The sequence below is a fragment of the Vigna umbellata genome, chromosome 7 (genome assembly GCF_029865625.1).
Source record: "Vigna umbellata cultivar VRB3 chromosome 7, Vumbellata_1.0, whole genome shotgun sequence".
NCBI lineage: Eukaryota > Viridiplantae > Streptophyta > Magnoliopsida > Fabales > Fabaceae > Vigna > Vigna umbellata.
In genome coordinates, this window is record NC_142171.1 from 33,453,613 (window position 1) to 33,473,322 (window position 19,710).

Here is a 19,710-nt window from a genome sequence, read left to right on the forward strand (position 1 = left end):
TGCCCTTCATAAGGCCTTCTACAAAAATATGCCTAAAAATGGGCACAAAGCCAAAAAAGAGGGAAATTCAAATATAATGTTGACGTGGATAATGGAAAATGACATGACAACACTCTTATTGTCCCAAAATATGATTTTAAAATTGTCCTACAAATAATAATTGGAATAACTAAGCTCAAATAATTCAAATTAATTAAAACAAGAATTACTAGTCAAATTCAACCCAAATAGTGAAAATGAAACAATAATGGAGAAATAAACACAATTCACTAATACAATTTGGTGCGGAAAGCTAAGCGAATAGTACAAAATAATGATTCATCAAGTACATACTCGACTCTCTAAAAACAATAGTCATAGCAAATTATCATACAAACAACAAATGTAAGAATAAATTATTGAAAATAAAACTCTAACATAAGATATGGATATAAAAGAAGCAACTTTATTAGCAATTTATAAACTATCTAATTTCAATCAATCACACATTAAAAAATCATATAAATCACACATGGATCTATAAGTTAAAAGATATTTAACAACAAAATATTGACTCACATCTTTTGAAAAACTCATACTAAATACATCCTACCATAGATTTATATCTAATATAATCCAAGATGTAGATTTACAAGCAAATCAACGAATTATGAACTCAAAGTAAGTTCATCACAACCTAAGTCTTTTCATGAGTAGTAGAAGAATTTACCCATTAAATGTACAAATATACAAATATGTTAATTGTATATGAAACTTTATCAAAAAGACCTTTCATGGCATAACCAAGAAGTCTTACCTCATACAAAAGTACCTTACTAAAAAATACATTTTATTTAATATTCACAAAAATACAACCAAAGAAAAGCTCCACTACTTCATTGTTGCTCGTCACTATCACCTAAAAGACACTCTTCTTATGTACAATATACGACCATTGTAGGTTGAGAAATCCCAATTATCACATAATTAAAATAAAGGGTAAGCTAGTGAAAACTGATCAATACTATATAAACCATCAGTTCACTGAATTAATTTAATCTCCTATCATTTCATCACGCTCTCTCCATTCCTATTAGAAAATTTGATTCAACATATAAAATTAACTTTTCAAAGAAGATTCATCATTAATTCTAAATCAACCATTAGCAACAAAAATCAAATGTCTATCATAATACAATCACCACTTATACTTCTAGAAAGAGAAGGCTTGGAGACTTTCCATTCTTCCCCATGGGGGATTTGGCATCAAAGGCTCCCTTCTTCTCCCTCTCGCGCTTATCAAAGGCTCTCTTATTTTCTCTCTTGCAACACATTCCCTCACTGTCCTCCCCTAAACCATAATCTCGCAAACATACCGAAAAAGAAAAAAAAAAGAGAGGAAGGAAGATGACTCTTACAATCAAAAGACGAACAAAATAACATTACTAGGGTTTTCTCTCTCAACCCAATAGGAAGAAACAACAAAAAATAAATTCTTATTTGGTTCCCCATAGATTCAAACCTAGGCATGCGAAGTCAACACACAACCTTAGCCACTAGGCTATTTTTTTTATTACAATGACATTTAATATGTACTTAACTGATACTTTAGCTCATGCAAAAACTAAAGCATTTTAACCCAAACCATGAAGTACCTGAAAAACACTAGAAGGAGGGATTGAATAGTGTTATTGAAAAACTTTTTCGCAGCCGGTATGAAATAACATTAGAGGAGTCTTCGACGCCTTAGCTAAAGTACATGATATAACATGCTATCGAGCTTAAAATTCTTCTTTTAAATGCTTAGATGCTCGACTTGATAAACATTGAACATTTAATGTCATTTAATGCTTTCTTAGAACAACAAAGTGTTTTTTGATTTTCTACCGGTAGGTAGAATTAATGCGTCCATCACGTCGAACCCCCCAATGAATTCGAAGTTTTGTAGAGTGACCCTTTGGCTTCATCTGCATAATAAAACGTCCCAATAACTGGATGTTTTATGGGTTGGTTTAAAAGAAAAAATAAAAAGAGTAATTGCTGGCAATTAAAACGTCGAACCCCCAAAAGAATTCGACGTTTTGTGGCTGGTTTAAAAGAAAAAATAAAAATATAATAAAAAAGAGATTGAGCCTTTGGCTTCTGGCTGGTCAATAAAACGTCGAAGCCCCAAGTAATTGGACGTTTTATTGATTGGTTTAAAATAAAAAAATAAAAAGAATAACTGCTGGCAAATAAAACATCGAAGCACCCAAAATAATTCGTCGTTTTGTGGTTGGTTTAAAAGAAAAAAGAAAAATATAATAAAAAAGGGATTGAATTTACGTCGAGTTGGTTCTAGTCGTGACGTTAATTCATTTTAGACGACGAGTTGGATTCTAAAACGACGTGGAGCGATTGAATTTATTTACGACAATACCACCGGTCATTGTTAAAGTTGGTTGTTTTGTTATGGGACGTTATACGCGATTTTTGTACTAATGCACCCAACAGTACCTTAACTCCTATACCTTTCACGGGCTTGTAAAAGTTGACAAATCAAGCCTATGAGAATGGTAAAGGCCTGATTTCTCAAAAAAACTAAAATCTTATACTCAAACACTCAAGAAAAACCTTTAAAAATAGTGATATTTTTGAAATTATTGATAAAGTATAAGCTCTAGATCTAAGTTAACTAAAGGTTATATCTTGACTATCTCGATTTTGTCAAAGAACTAAAGCCTATACTCAAATCATCATAGTATAAGCTTGAGTTAACTTAGAATCGGAGTTCATCTTGCCCACAATTTAAAAAACGTCAATACATTTTTAATGACTATGTTTTTCTTAAAACAATAATAAAAAAATGTCAATTTAATTAATTTCATTATTTACGCCTTTTTAATTTTAATTGAAAAATATTTATAAATTAGATTAGTTGAAATTTAAAAAGTAATATTTTGATTAAAATTTAAAAAAAAATATGTTTTATCTTTTACACGTAGTTCCTGAAAAGGATATTATAGGAAGTACTTTGTTTACATACAAAGGACTATGAGTAAAGAGTTTAATACTGTTTAATCAAATCAACACATTCTAAGGGTAAAAGATTGGAACAAAAGAAAAACGTAGTGATATATAGATTTGTTAAGAAAGCTACATTTTATACAGTCAAACAAAACAGATGAAATAATATAATACATTCTATACAAATAAACATAACATATGAAAATATATATATAAAAAAATGAAAATATATGGTTATTATTTGCATTTTGCCCTTGATTTTGTTTCTGCCTCTAAAAACTCTTTTAATTAGAATACAATAAAAGTTAAAGGGTGTGTTTGACAATTGTTAACTGAAAAATTTACAAGTTGATTAAAAGTTAATTACTTACTAAAAACTATTAAAATTTTAAAATCATGTTTTTCCTTTAAAAATTTGGATAAAATATTACTCTGAAAACTTTTGGATATAAACTTGAGAAAATAATCAAATACTTATTGATGTTTACAATTTAAGAAAAATACAAAATTATTGAATATTTAATATTTAAAATTCTTTGAATATAAAATGGAGGTCCTTGTTGAAGGTTTCTCAATAAATACAATGGTCCTTTACACTCGTATACACACGATATACTAATCTTATAAAAAGAAATAAATAAACAAATAAGACAGTAATTATTTGTAGTATTTATGGACGTTGACAAAGGCAAGAAAGTTTATCCAATTGCAGAATGCAGTTTTTAATTGCTTTTATCATAGAAACTTTCAACAGCATAGAAACTTTCAATTACTTTCTGTTCAATATTTATTGAAACTCTCAATTACTTTCTGTTGAATTTTTGTTGAAACTTTCAATTCTATTGTTACTCTCAAGGTAAAGGTGGTCCAGTTGTTTCAATGCATTCATTGCAAGCATATATGTCTTCAGAGGTTTAGGCATTATCCTCTGTCAATGTTCTTCTGTGTGCAACATAAAACTTTCATACTGTAAAAGACAGGGGATAACCTATAAATTGTCTGTCGGAATTTACTTTGGGTTGTGAAATATGAATGGTCCCTGTACATATACCTATAATCATAAATGAAGTTCTGCTTTCTTCTAAATATAGATTAATAGGTTTAGTTTCTTGGAAAGTGAAAAGGTATAAAATATCAGTCTCATAACCAAATCACTTCCAAAAATTTGCCACACACCTTTTACACTAACACGTCTTTTCTTATGTTTCTTGCAATGTTTAATAACTGAGATACAATTTAAGAAGGAATTAAAGCATTTAAAAGAAACACAAATCCTATTATCTCATCAGTCCAAAACAAAATAATATATATTCTTGTAATATTTTTTTTAATTAAGTTAAGTAGTGAGCTATCAGAGTCATGACTTAATTATTTTCTAAAATAATATGTAAATTAATGTCACAAAATAAAATTATTTATATTAAAATATTAAAAATATAATATCACCAATTAAGCTTCTGAACCTAAAAATCTTATAGTTGCATTAAAATTTATATGGCAAAAACATTAATCAATACATTAATAATAATAATACACCAGTTTTAATAAAATAATTTATATATATATATATATATATATATATATATATATATATATATATATATATATAATGCAATGATAAAATTTGAGAAATTATACATTACCTGAAATTAGTTATATTAAAAAGGGTATTTACATTTTTCTAGTTTTAAAAAATATATTTTCATATTAGCTTTTTATAAATTAAAATAACAAGATCTTTTTAAATTTTCAAACATACTTGTTTTTGTAACTTATGTTTTGAATAAAATAAAATGACATTCAGATTTTTTATTATGTTTAATAAACTAATACATAGCCTAACCTTATTTTAAAATAACGAATTTAATAAAATTTAATTAAAATTATGAAAACAATTAAAGTTTTAAAATAAAAATTAAATATTTCATAGAAATAAAATACTGTGTACAATCTTTTCTTTAAATTTCAGTTAATATACTATTTTAGAACAAAACAAGAGAGGTTTTTTTTAAAATATATTGAAATAAGTATCATTTTAATAAAAATATAAAAGAAAATGATGTTTGATAAAAAGAAATAAAACTATCACCATTATATTAAAAATTACCAGAACTTTTTCTTCATAAAACAATATCATATTCATTCTATTATAATATCAATGTACGCCCTCGAGTGCAATATAATTTTTTACTGACCTTGATTGATGTATCAGCACAGATTTTTTTTAACAATTTTTCTACAAATTGTCATTCTGCTTTAAATTATGTAATTTTTTATTTAAATTTTATTAATTATTTATAATAAAAAATCACATACACAAAAAAGTCTACATAGAATATAATAATTTACTAATATTTTATTTTAATAATTGTTGTCATAATTATTTATTTAATTTTTTATTATCATCAAATTGAATACAAGCAAAAAGTGAACACCTAGCACATGTGATTCTTATATGTATAATATATTAAATAAATATAGCAATTAATATTTTGGAGAATCTTTGGATGTCTTCGCAGAGAACTGATTTTGTAACCGAATTAAATTAATATGTAACTAAAGTGTAGTATAAATTAGGGAGTAACTCTTAGGTCGTCTCTCAAATACCAATTGTAGTTCAAGCAATAGGTTAAATATATGGTGGAAGTGGTTTTTAGACAGTTTTGTGAATTAAAATGCACTCAAGTAAAACACGATTCAAACACTAATTGAAAATGGTTAATCACTAGCTCAATTAGATTGTTTCAATCACATATTAACAAAAATAACTCACTCTTTTAACCCCTTCCAACACAAGTTAATCAACTAAGCGAAGATTAACCATGTTTTCATAAAAGCGAATTAAGCAAACACAATGCTCATATTCAATCAATTCTGCACCATACAGTTTCATCAATTAAGCGAAGATTAAACACCAATTAGACAACTAAGCGTGTACACAATTGCAAGTGCACAAACAGATTTAATATCATCCAAGTTAGAGTAGCAAAAACACAATTACGATTCAGAAATATCATGGAAACGATGCAATTTTAGTAATAACCAACTAAGCACACTTAACCTACCAAAACAAAGTTAAAACAGCAAAACCAACAGTAATAGCAGAACCAAAAACGCAATTAGAAAACGAATGCAAAACTAGAACAAAAATTGGAAATGAAGCTGGATTAGAAATTGGCAAAATGAAAATGCAAGGAAGACAACAAAACGAGAATGAAAAGAAGAACTCAAACGGAAATTAAATTTGCAATTGAAAACAAAATTGATTCAATACATAAAGAGGGAAAGAAAAACAAAACCTAAAACCTCCCAAAGGGGGGCTAAAAAACATAAATTGGAGAAGAAGAAGAGTGAAATGTGATTTTGGGGTTTATAAATCCCTAATTACAATTCTGCCCTTCATAAGGGCTTCTACAAAAATATGCCTAAAAATGGGCACAAAGCAAAAAAAGAGGGAAATTCAAATATAATGTTGACGTGGATAATGGAAAATGACATGACAACACTCTTATTGTCCCAAAATATGATTCTAAAATTGTCCTACAAATAATAATTGGAATAACTAAGCTCAAATAATTTAAATTAATTAAAACAAGAATTACTAGTCAAATTCAACCCAAATAGTGAAAATGAAACAATAATGAAGAAATAAACACAATTCACTAATACAATTTGGTGCGGAAAACTAAGCGAATAGTACAAAATAATGATTCATCAAGTACATACTCGACTCTCTAAAAACAATAGTCATAGCAAATTATATATCATACAAACAACAAATGTAAGAATAAATTATTGAAAATAAAACTCTAACATAAGATATGGATATAAAAGAAGCAACTTTATTAGCAATTTATAAACTATCTAATTTCAATCAATCACACATTAAAAAATCATATAAATCACACATGGATCTATAAGTTAAAAGATATTTAACAACAAAATATTGACTCACGTCTTTTGAAAAACTCATACTAAATACATCCTACCATAGATTTATATCTAATATAATCCAAGATGTAGATTTACAAGCAAATCAACGAATTATGAACTCAAAGTAAGTTCATCACAACCTAAGTCTTTTCATGAGTAGTAGAAGAATTTACCCATTAAATGTACAAATATACAAATATGTTAATTGTATATGAAACTTTATCAAAAAGACCTTTCATGACATAACCAAGAAGTCTTACCTCATACAAAAGTACCTTATTAAAATATACATTTTATTTAATATTCACAAAAATACAACCAAAGAAAAGCTCCACTACTTCATTGTTGCTCCTCACTATCACCTAAAAGACACTCTTCTTATGTACAATATACGACCATTGTAGGTTGAGAAATCCCAAATATCACATAATTAAAATAAAGGGTAAGCTAGTGAAAACTAATCAATACTATATAAACCATCAGTTCACTGAATTAATTTAATCTCCTACCATTTCATCACGCTCTCTCCATTCCTATTAGAAAATTTGATTCAACATATAAAATTAACTTTTCAAAGAAGATTCATCATTAATTCTAAATCAACCATTAGCAACAAAAATCAAATGTCTATCATAATACAATCACCACTTATACTTCTAGAAAGAGAAGGCTTGGAGACTTTCCATTCTTCCCCATGGGGGATTTGGCATCAAAGGCTCCCTTCTTCTCCCTCTCGCGCTTATCAAAGGCTCTCTTATTTTCTCTCTTGCAGCACATTCCCTCACTGTCCTCCCCTAAACCATAATCTCGCAAACATACCGAAAAAGAAAAAAAAAGAGAGGAAGGAAGATGACTCTTACAATCAAAAGACGAACAAAATAACATTACTAGGGTTTTCTCTCTCAACCCAATAGGAAGAAACAACAAAAAATAAATTCTTATTTGGTTCCCCATAGATTCAAACCTAGGCATGCGAAGTCAACACACAACCTTAGCCACTAGGCTATTTTTTTTATTACAATGACATTTAATATGTACTTAACTGATACTTTAGCTCATGCAAAAACTAAAGCATTTTAACCCAAACCATGAAGTACCTGAAAAACACTAGAAGGAGGGATTGAATAGTGTTATTGAAAAACTTTTTCGCAGCCGGTATGAAATAACATTAGAGGAGTCTTCGACGCCTTAGCTAAAGTATATGATATAACATGCTATCGAGCTTAAAATTCTTCTTTTAAATGCTTAGACGCTCGACTTGATAAACATTGAACATTTAATGTCATTTAATGCTTTCTTAGAACAACAAAGTGTTTTTTGATTTTCTACCGGTAGGTAGATTTTTGCAATTAAGCTCTTTTCTAAAGATATCAAGTATTGTATAAAGGCTTCATCATTGGACAAAGTATGATTTAAGCTCATGGTATCGTGTAATCAAGTAAACACTTATTTTGCTTTTGTCTCTTTTTAAACAAATTATATTGTTTCAAGTTTTTTATGTTTTAATATTTTAGTTTGTTTTGTTAGAGACATCATCTTGACTTGCTTTAATTTAGAGAGCTAAGTTGAATACCTTCTTTAGGTATGATAAGCATCAAGCGTTTAACTCTAACTCTCTTTAAACACTTTAGGCATAATAGCTTTTAGTTTTGTGCAACAAATATAATAAGTTATAAAGTAAATGATAAAGTTTTAGTATCAACTTTTTCTATTTTACGAGAAAATTTTGGTTTTAACGCACTCTTCTCAGTTTTAACATAATTACATTTGTGCACTCTCAATATTTTTGTCTTTCTAGCTTCACTCACCAATTTCAACACAACAAAAATTAAGAGATGATAATAATAATAATATAATACCGCTACGTCTTTATTTTTTAGCAAATAAAAATATGACATATGACAATGTAAGAATATCATCAAGTTATTAACTCTATTGACTAAAAAATTTAATAGATTAGGAAAAGCATGTTAAATACTCAAGTCATAAAAATCATATCTAATCACATCTATAACTATTAATGAAATATGTATTATTGTCATTTTTGTGTCACATTCTCGTTTGTAAGAATTGTAAATGAATAGTGATCCTATTAATAATGATAATGATTTCTCACGACTCACAAACAGACTATAAAATATTTTTATCAAAATAAATTAATTAATATTAATTAAAAAATGAAACTGTGGGTATTTATACATATAATAAAGTTGAAATTTGTTAATTATTTGAGTCAAAATACCTGAGAATTGAAGATTCCCTGAATAGTAAATAAATTTATATATCAAAGAACGTTATTGACATTTGGAAAACATGATTTAAGAGGAAACAATTAAATTTTTTGACCTTTGAAACTTTGACCCTTCTATATAATAATAGTAAGTTTGAGTGTTCATTTTATGAAATATAAATATTCTACATTAATGTGCCTTAGACCAAGAAAATATTTTTAGTTTTAAGTAAGTGAATATATGTGCATGCATACAAATATATGTTACACATTAAGTGATAATTCGCATTGAGAAAAGTAAACTTAAATTGGCCTAACTGAAAATTTATGACTACTAAGAGAACATGTACATACTTTAAAATGGCAGTTTTTAGAGGCAATTCCACACTGTTCTTATTAAGCTTAGTCTTAAAGGATTCTTTTGATAACAAATGTCAGATCAACGGTTATCTAATATAAATTAAATAGCGCATTCAATATAGAAAAAGAAAGTGGCCAAAATTCACCGATCCTTTATCAAAAAAGAAAGAATCGTGTCAGCAAAAAGCAGTAAAAGTGGCATATCTCAAGAAATAATTTTGAAAGTGGTATAAGATGAGAAAAATGCTTTAATAAAAGTAGAATTATATATTTATGGCTATGAGAAAAGTCCCGATGCTTTAGCAGTGTGATAATTATAAAGTCAAACAGGAGCTAATTCTCCTCCTCACATCACATGTTCCTCCATCCTCAACAACACAATAAACCCCTCCACATGCTATTAAGAATTCCCCAACCCTGACCCTAGCTATTCTGGTCCCTATAAGTTTTGCCCCACCACCCTTTAACCCACACTGATTCCTATAAATTCACCAGAATGTCGCAACAACATAGCTCAAGGTAATTAAAGGAAAGCTGGTTTTGGAGGCAAGCCAAGAAGGCCGAGAAACCGTGCTCCATTAACTACAGAAGTGGGTCTCCGAATCTCACTGTTGTTTGTTTATCAAGAAAAAGCGTGTCTAAAAATGGTTAGGAATCAGAAAAGTGTAGTAGCTATGGTTAGCCAGGAGAGAAAGAAGAAGATGAAAAACGAGTCCTATGGGTTTGGGTCCATTTTCATGCATGCCGATGGTAAAGATTTGTTTTTAATGATTTTAGGTACACTTGGGGCTGTTGGGGAAGGCTTTGCCACCCCTCTAGTGTTGTTTATCAGTAGTCGCATGATGAATAACATTGGGAGTTCATCCAACATGCAAGGGAACGCCTTCATCCATAACATCGACAAGGTTCAATTCTATCTCTCTCTATACACACAAGAAATTTTTATATGTTCACTAATCACCGTGATCTCAATTAATCTCATCAACATACCTAGTTGAGTGTCATGTAAAATTAATTGAAGACATGAACACGTGAAACTCTTAAACTGTCTTAATAAGTTCTCTACTTAAATCACATGAAAAGAGTATAACATGAGGGAAGCTTGCTAACTGTTTAGGCTTTGCTTGTGATGCAGAATGCAGTGGCGTGGTTATATTTAGCTGTTTGCTCTTTTGCCGTTTGCTTCCTCGGTGAGTTTTGGTTCGCAATGATTTTGCTTTTCCTTTTTCTCTTTCCGTTTAGGCCACGCAAATTAAAGTGATGATATAGTTGCATCCTTTTTTCTTTAACTATTATTATACTTTGCAACTTTTTTTTTCCAGAGGGTTACTGTTGGACGAGAACAAGCGAAAGACAGGCAGCGAGAATGAGATTCAGGTATCTGAAAGCAGTGCTTCGACAAGATATCGCGTACTTCGATATGCATGTCACAAGCACGTCAGAGATCATTACCAGCGTCTCCAACGACAGCCTCGTAATTCAAGATGTTCTCAGTGAAAAAGTACGCTGTTGTGTTTCATTATAGTTACCAAAAAAAGATAATCTTAAGTGAAAGCTCGTAATTGTTCTTATAACCAATCACACACATGTGTTACAGGTTCCGAATTTCTTGATGAACATTTCGTTGTTCGTTGGGAGCTACATAGCGGCGTTTGCAATGTTGTGGAGGCTGGCCATTGTGGGGTTTCCTTTCGTGGTTCTTCTGGTGATCCCGGGTTTAATTTACGGCAAGACCTTGTTGGGGTTGTCTAGTAAAATCAGAGATGAGTATAATGAAGCAGGAACAGTTGTGGAACAAGCAATTTCATCAATCAGAACCGTTTATTCCTTCGTTGGGGAAAGCCAGACCTTGAACACTTTCTCAAACGCGCTTCAAGGGACGGTGAAGTTGGGCCTGAAGCAAGGCTGGGCAAAAGGCTTAGCCATTGGTAGCAACGGCGTCGTTTTCGCCATTTGGTCTTTCATGTCCTATTACGGCAGCAGACTCGTTATTTATCATGGCGTCAAAGGAGGGACAGTTTTCGCCGTTGGAGCAGCAATAGCTGTTGGTGGATTGTAAGCATTAATTACCACCCCTATTATATTTATTATATAATAACATTATTATCATTATCGTAATGAATACTATTGTCTTGTCTGTATTATGAATTTGTTTTATAGTGAAATATTGGAATGAAGGTTAATTAATTTTCTGTTTGTGAAAAAGGGGACTGGGAGCGGCTTTAGCGAATGTGAAGTTCTTTTCGGAGGCGGGTGCGGCGGCGGAGCGTATAAAGCAGGTGATAAAGAGGGTTCCGAGGATTGATTCTGAGAGCGAGGAAGGGGAGATTCTGGAGAGAGTTAACGGGGAAGTTGAATTTGACAGGGTGGAATTTGTGTACCCGTCGAGACTAGAGAGTCCAGTATTGAACGGGTTGAGTGTGAGAATTCCGGCAGGGAAGAGAGTGGCGTTGGTTGGGGAGAGTGGGTCGGGGAAGTCGACGGTGATAGCGCTTTTGCAGAGGTTCTATGACCCAATGGGAGGAGAGGTGCGTTTGGATGGGGTAGGGATTCAGAAGTTGCAGGTCAAATGGTTGCGTTCGCAGATGGGGTTGGTGAGCCAGGAGCCTGCTCTGTTCGCCACAACCATTAAAGAGAACATACTTTTCGGCAGAGAGGATGCCACGGAGGACCAAGTTATTGAGGCTGCAAAAGCTGCGCATGCTCATGATTTCATCTCGCTTCTGCCTCACGGTTACCAAACACAGGTCATACCTATTCTCTTCCTATCATACCTCTGCTCTCCCTACTCACCCACTTATCTTATCAACTCATTCATCATTCATCCCTCTCTCTTCGCCCTTCACGTAATAAATGCTAAAGCGGCTCCTCCATCTAATCTACTACCTACCTATGCTATACTATATCATGTATCCTATTTTACATTTTCCTTCTCCCTCTCGCGTCTCTCTCACTTTAATTTTAGGTTTAATAGCCAATTTAGTCCTCACTTTGGTTGAAAAATCTCAATTTAGTCCCTCGCTATAAAAGTGTTTTACATTAGTCCTAACTTTTAGAATAGTGGGTCAGATTGGTCCCTTTCGTTAAATATAAGTTAACGAAATTAATGGATGATGATGTGACACAGCTTAAAGCTGATGTGTTAGATTGGTCCCTCGTTAGCTTTAAGTTGTGTCACATCATCATCCATTAATTTTGTTAACTTATATTTAACAGAAATGACCAATCTGACCCACTATTTTAAAAGCTAGGACTAATTCAAAACACTTTTATAACGAGGGACTAAATTGAGATTTTTCAACCTTGGCTATTAAACCTTAATTTTAATAAAGAAATCTAATACAAACACTTTTAGCATTTTTCAAATAAAAAAGAAAACCTTTTTTTCAATATTTTGCAGTGACTTTTAGTCAAAGCTTTCATTTACTATAGATCGCTTTTAGAAAATAAAATAAAAATTAATTTATATATTAGTAAAAAGAAAATTTTAAAGAAACTCCTGAGCGAGCGAATTTACAATAGTATTACTTAATTTTAATTTATGATTTATCTATTTTTTTCTTACTATAAGAAGAAATTTATGAAACATAACCTTATGAACAATATGCACATCAAATAACGCTTTTGATTCCACTTGCAGGTGGGAGAGAGGGGAATTCAGATGTCTGGGGGACAGAAACAGAGGATAGCGATTGCGAGGGCAATAATCAAGAAACCGCGAATTCTACTTCTGGACGAAGCAACAAGCGCGCTAGACACAGAATCCGAGCATCTCGTCCAACAGGCACTGGACAACGCCGCCGCGGGTTGCACCGCTATCATCATCGCCCACCGTTTATCCACTATCCAGAACGCAGACCTCATCGTCGTCGTCGCGGGCGGAAAGGTAATAGAGATGGGCTCGCACGACGAGCTCCTCGAAAACGACACCAGCGCCTACGCCTCCTCTTTCCGCCTCCAGCAACAAACGGAGAAAGAGAAAGTAGCCGAAAGCGAGGAAAACGTTGCTCCAAGGAGTGTCACGAGCACGTCATCCACGACAGACATGGAAAACGCGCTCCCGGTGGGGCCAGTTGGTGGGAGTGGTACGGACGTGGCGGAAGGGAAGAAGATACCGGCGCCGTCGTTTCACAGATTGGTATCCCTGAGTCTCCCCGAGTGGAAACACGTGCTTGTGGGGTGCTTAAACGCGATGGTGTTCGGTGCCGTTCAGCCAGTTTACGCATTCACTATGGGGTCCACGATACTGTTGTATTTTCACGCGGATCATGAGGAGATAGCGAGGAAGACTAGGATCTACTCGTTCGCCTTTCTGGGCCTGTTTGTGGTGTCTTTCATTGCAAATGTTGGGCAGCATTATTGTTTCGCCTACATGGGGGAATACTTGACCAAAAGGGTCAGAGAGACCGTGCTTTCGAAAATCCTCACTTTCGAAATTGGATGGTTTGATTTGGACGAAAACTCCAGTGGCGCCATCTGTTCCAGGCTTGCCAAAGACGCCAATGTGGTAAGTTTCCGCTTCCATTTCCTTAATTACTTCTGCCGTAACGTTTCTAACTTTTTCTTTTCACACTTTCTAATAACGGTATCAATCATTTGACTCCGTTTCTTCAATTTCTTCTGCTTTAACGTTTTTAAGTTCTTCTTTTCACGAATAATGACATCAATCATTTACCATTTGCCTTAGGAAAACAAACACCATAATAAGAAAAGATGAAACATAATGACTATGATAAAATATGTTTAAGAAAAGAAGTCTTGTTAATCAGTACCCCACACTTGTCTGAGTCAAAATAATAGGATCTCGAATAAATGCCATCTTATTTCTCATTTTAAAACTATACATAGCCCACCTGATAAATAATAATACCTTTTATGAGCGATATATGATGAGCGAAAGATAGAAAAAAAAAATATGTGTACAATTAAGTTTAAAAAAAAAAATATTAAAAGCAGCATTCGTGTTGTTCAGTAACTTATCTGTTTTAACCAAACAATCATCAAAATTTTCACTTGAAAAAATATTTTCAAAATATTCTAGTACAACCTTTTTCTGTGTGTCAGGAAAGCGAAAGATATCAAACTTAAGTTATTCTTTCTTTTCTTATTTTCATGGTGAAAGTGATAGTGGGAGGTGTATAACATGAGAAGAAAAGATATGAAGGAATTTGTACTATTTAAGGTCTTATTGTTTTGTACCATAAATTCTCACAAATGAGGCTATAATGCATGTATCTCTCTACATGCAACGCCATGGTTGTCGGTGAGAATGTGGTTCACAAAAGGTAAATCTTCTGGATTAAAGATGGAGGACCTCTATTGGTATATCTTCAGTTGTGGTTACATCCTATCCGTACCCTTTTTCTTTTGAAGAAAAGGGAGGACCCGGCTCCACCTCACTTTCCGTTACCTTATTTTTCCTTTCCTTTCTTTATCTTTCAAACCAGGGTACTTCTAAAAACATAACTATATATTCCAAGTATAATTTTTATTCACTCTGCTACAGTGGAATTAGTTCAACTAGTCACTCATTGAATACATCAAATTTAGAATAGGATACTGAGATATTTCCTTAAGAATCTAGGATTGTGCTAATTGAGTGTAGAAAAGAGAGATGGAAAGGAGGAAAAAAATCTAAAATGTGATAGAAAAGAAAACTAATAGTATAGCCAATAGGAAAATCTATAGCATTTTCCTTTCCCAGAACGCTAGGAGGAAACTGGGCGTGGGCCAAGAAGAAGCGACCGAAGAAAGAAAGTGATTTTCATCACAATAGTAAAATTTAAAATTATAAATATTTATTTTAAATCATTCGATAAGAATATACAATAACTTAAGAATAAATACAATATATTCTAGTTTACTTAATGGAATCACTTTCATTTTATCTACTTATCATTAACGGAGACCATATTTCTTATCATAATTGCCTTAAGTAATTCTTTCAAGTATAATATTACGATGAAAGCATCTTTTCCTTACCATAATATTCTTAAGACAGGCATCTTTTTCGTTTGGTTGACCCTTTTTCTTTTATTCATAGTGAAGACTTTGTAGTTGCAGTTAACTATCCGTACATACTTTATTTTTTACTAGAACTTTGCAGTATAAACTGTCAATTTTAACAATTTTTCTTAGGATCAAACTTTTTTAACATATTAACTAACAGTAAAAGCGTAAACTGAGGACATTTAGTTTTAAATAACATAAACATTACCACTGCTAAAAATCTCATTGCACGTAAAAAAAAATAGTTTTCATTTTTTTTCCTATGAGATTGTTTTACTATTTAATTATATATTGCCATCTATTAGAAAACAATACAAAATATTTAAATCGTCACATCAAATGCTGTGATGAACAGCATGAAAGAGAGGATTACGAGGCTTTGAAGGTGGTATTGTGGCTCCTGTCACAACAGAGGAAAGTTATGTACGTTGTTTGGGTACGCCAGATAATTTGATAGTGGCTTCATGCCGTCTAAACCGGCTTTAATGCAAGCACACGTGCTTGTTTTTCAGCGTGTTCTTTAGCTTTTTGTGCGATAAGTGTTGGTAGTTTGGCAGCTACGTACAAGATCTTGGTAGTTGTTAGTGTGGTTGTGATTGGATCCATGACTAGCGTGTGTTGATGTTTGATATTTGGTTGTGTTGATTCAGGTAAGGTCTCTAGTGGGAGATAGAATGGCATTGCTGGTACAGACATTTTCAGCGGTGATAACAGCTTACACAATGGGTCTGATAATTTCCTGGAAGCTTTCCATTGTTATGATAGCGGTACAACCTATCATCATAGGTTGCTTTTACACAAGGCGTGTCCTTCTCAAGAGCATGTCCAACATGTCCCTGAAGGCCCAGCAACAAAGCAGCAAACTGGCATCAGAAGCGGTTTCCAATCTCCGAACCGTCACAGCCTTTTCTTCGCAGCACCGGATTCTCAAAATGCTTGAAGCGGCCCCAAAAAAAAAAAAAAAAAAAAACCCCTCCCCCACAAAACCCTCCCCCCCCCCCCCCCTCCCCCCAAGAGGTGCAAGCAGAGAGAACATTCGGCAGTCGTGGTTTGCTGGCATGGGGCTTGGATTCTCCCAAGGCCTTGCATCTTGCGTTTGGGCCCTAGATTTTTGGTACGGTGGCAAGCTCATCTCGAACGGGCACATAACAACAAAAGCGTTCTTTGAGAGCTTCATGGTTTTGGTGAGCACTGGGAGGATAATTGCGGATGCGGGAAGCATGACAACGGATCTTGCTAGAGGTGCTGATGTTGTGGCCTCTACTTTTGGCATCATAGATAGGAGTACGAAAATAGAGCCTGATGACCAAAACGGGTACAAGGCAGAAAAGTTGGTTGGTGAAATAGAGTTTCATGAGGTTCATTTTTCGTACCCTACAAGGCCTGATGTGGCTATCTTCCAGGGGTTCTCGATGAAAATGGAGGCAGGAAAATCAACCGCGTTGGTGGGGCAAAGTGGATCTGGAAAATCAACGATCATAGGGCTAATAGAGAGATTTTACGATCCACTTAGAGGGATGGTGACAATAGATGGAATGGACATAAGATGGTATAACCTAAAGTCACTAAGGAAGCACATAGCACTTGTGAGCCAGGAGCCAACGTTGTTTGGTGGGACCATAAGAGAGAACATTATATATGGAAGAGGTGGGAGGGTTGATGAGAGTGAGATGATAGAGGCAGCACGAGCAGCCAACGCTCATGATTTCATAGCGGGTCTGAAGGAGGGGTACGAGACATGGTGTGGGGAAAAAGGGGTACAACTTTCAGGGGGTCAAAAGCAAAGGATAGCAATAGCGAGGGCCATATTGAAAAACCCTAAGGTGTTGCTGTTGGACGAGGCCACAAGTGCATTGGATGGTCAATCAGAGAAGGTGGTGCAAGATACGTTGATGAGGGTAATGATAGGGAGGACCAGCGTGGTGGTGGCACACAGGTTGAGCACCATTCACCATTGTGATACTATTGCTGTGATGGAAAAGGGGAGGGTGGTGGAGACTGGAACCCACTCCTCCTTGTTGGCCAAAGGACCATGTGGAGCTTATTACTCTTTGGTGAGCCTTCAGACTAGACATGCAGCCACACTCAACAACACTTGTACTAAAGCTACCCACTCTGTCACTTGAGCTTCCCAAAGTACCAAGTTGTCTTTGTCTGCTCGGGTTGCTAGCTACTAGACCTTCTTTTTTAGATAATAATAATAGTAATAATAATAGTAATCATGATAATAATAATGATGGTAGTCATAAAGAAGAGATTAGATGAGTTTGTTTTTGGTTGGTTTGGTTTGGTCATAGATGAAGCCAACTTAAGAAGTGGACGATATGGAGAAGGAACTTTCAAAATTAGTGTACCTTTCTTATTTCGCACTTTCTCTTGTGTTTCCAACAACATCGATCCATGTTTAAATAATGTATGTATATATAGGTCTTTATGGATATTGAGAAGAATACTTGTGCCAAATGGTGCAAAATTTCTCTCCACTTTCCACCTCCAAATGATTACTAACTTAGTAAATATTAGACTAAAGTAGTACCGCACTCCTTTCAAGATTTTAAGAGTATATTATTTATATTTTGTTAAACTTGTTCAGATATTCTTACACCAACTTTCAAAATTATTTAAAAAAATTACACTGATATTTCGTAATTATTTAACTAATATTACACCGTATAATTTTATATATATATAAATTAGTAAATATTAAAAAACAAAAATAATATTTGCATAGTATCACACTTAATCTTTAATTAGAACCTATTTTGAACATGATAAAATATTAGGTTTTAAAAATTTATAATTAGCCCTTACTCTTAAAACCCTCCTAGAAAACTTTGGAACAATATCCCAACCAATAATACAGCTTCAAATTTTTAACAACAATAAATATAACTAAATATTAAAATGATTATTTTGTTGCTAAGGTGGTAATATATTTGATTTAACATATAACTATATGGTATGATGGTTATATGTGTATCTAATATATCAGTATATAATACTATGATGATCATATACGTGTAGATGGTTATAAGTGCGTCTAAAAGCTATAATATATCAATAATAAAAAAAAAACTATTAATTAACATATTTTTTTTATATAATATAAATCATTCAAGATAAAAACATATTGAAATTAATCATAAACTTTTTATACTCAAGTGGTTTTATATATAAAATATGTGTTATGAGTCATTTAAAATTTTATATACTAATTTAAAATATTAGTTTCACGATCTTTAAAGAAGATACGAACACATTAATGGAAATCAACTCTATTTTTGAATCTGCTCCATGCTGAAATGAACAAATGATGACCGAAATTGATGGAAAGCAAAAACAAATTGAAAGGAGTTGATATGTTTGGTGAGTGAATTGGAGGGTGTCTTTTGAGGGATGTTCAACAAAATCTTAAAAAAAAGTATAGGAAGAAAGTCTAGGAAAGAAACTATCCTAGTGAACTTAGAGAAAGAGAGAGTTATAATTTTGGCAAAATTTCTTTATATCAATTCAAAGTTCAATTTACAAGGCTGAGGACTCCTATTTATGGTTTAAGAGTTAACTAAAGACTCAACAAAAAGATAGGGAATATTTAGAAATTCAAAATTGGAAAAAGGATTCAAATAGTCGAAATATCTGAAAAACATTAGAAGGGAGATTGAATAGTGTTGTAGGAAAACTTTTTCACCAAAAAGATAGTTTAACAACCTTTTTTAAAGATTAAACAGTTTATATAAGTTGTTAAACACTTGACTTAGAAATTTCTGTTCAAATTGCAAGTTCCAAAATAAATATTTTTCAATCGTCTAGTTAAATATGTTGTAGTATTTTGAGAATGATAGCTTTAATAAGATTAATGTTTAGTGACAAGGGCTTATAAACGGTTGGGATAATAAGCACTTGTGTTTGTAAGAAAAATGTTTCAAAGATTAACGTCTACTGACAATAGCGCTTATAAACGGTTGCAAGAGTGAAGTAATAAACAAACAGTTATTTTATACTGGTTCACTTCACGGAGCTACGTATAATTCTCCTCTAAGACCTTTTAGAGGGTTCCACTATAATCTTCAATACGATTACAATTGAGTATTCGCACCACTTTTGGTATTACGTCAATCCTAGTAACCTCTGTTACTTTGACTAGAATCGAGTATCACCCACTCCTAGTTGTGTAATATTCTTCATCACTTTTG

At 32.8% G+C, this 19,710-nt stretch overlaps 1 protein-coding gene across 1 annotated transcript; it reads left to right on the forward strand.

Moving 5' to 3' along the window:
• The first annotated feature begins 9,872 nt into the window (after positions 1-9,872).
• On the forward strand, positions 9,873-17,886 carry LOC124820168 (ABC transporter B family member 15-like). Its single transcript, XM_047291813.2, has 7 exons — positions 9,873-10,413; positions 10,644-10,698; positions 10,831-11,009; positions 11,106-11,563; positions 11,715-12,255; positions 13,149-14,015; positions 16,168-17,886. The coding sequence occupies exons 1-7, from the start codon at positions 10,153-10,155 to the stop codon at positions 17,641-17,643; spliced, it is 3,837 nt and encodes a 1,278-aa protein (XP_047147769.2). The 5' UTR covers positions 9,873-10,152; the 3' UTR covers positions 17,644-17,886.
• The last annotated feature ends 1,824 nt before the right edge of the window (positions 17,887-19,710 follow it).

Bases quoted from the DNA above. Each gene is read 5' to 3' on its own strand.
- LOC124820168 (XM_047291813.2), top strand. From the start codon at position 10,153: ATGGTTAGGAATCAGAAAAGTGTAGTAGCTATGGTTAGCCAGGAGAGA. The intron at 10,414-10,643 runs GTTCAATTCTAT...CTTGTGATGCAG, and splicing joins TCATCCATAACATCGACAAG to AATGCAGTGGCGTGGTTATA. The intron at 11,564-11,714 runs GTAAGCATTAAT...TTTGTGAAAAAG, and splicing joins GCAATAGCTGTTGGTGGATT to GGGACTGGGAGCGGCTTTAG.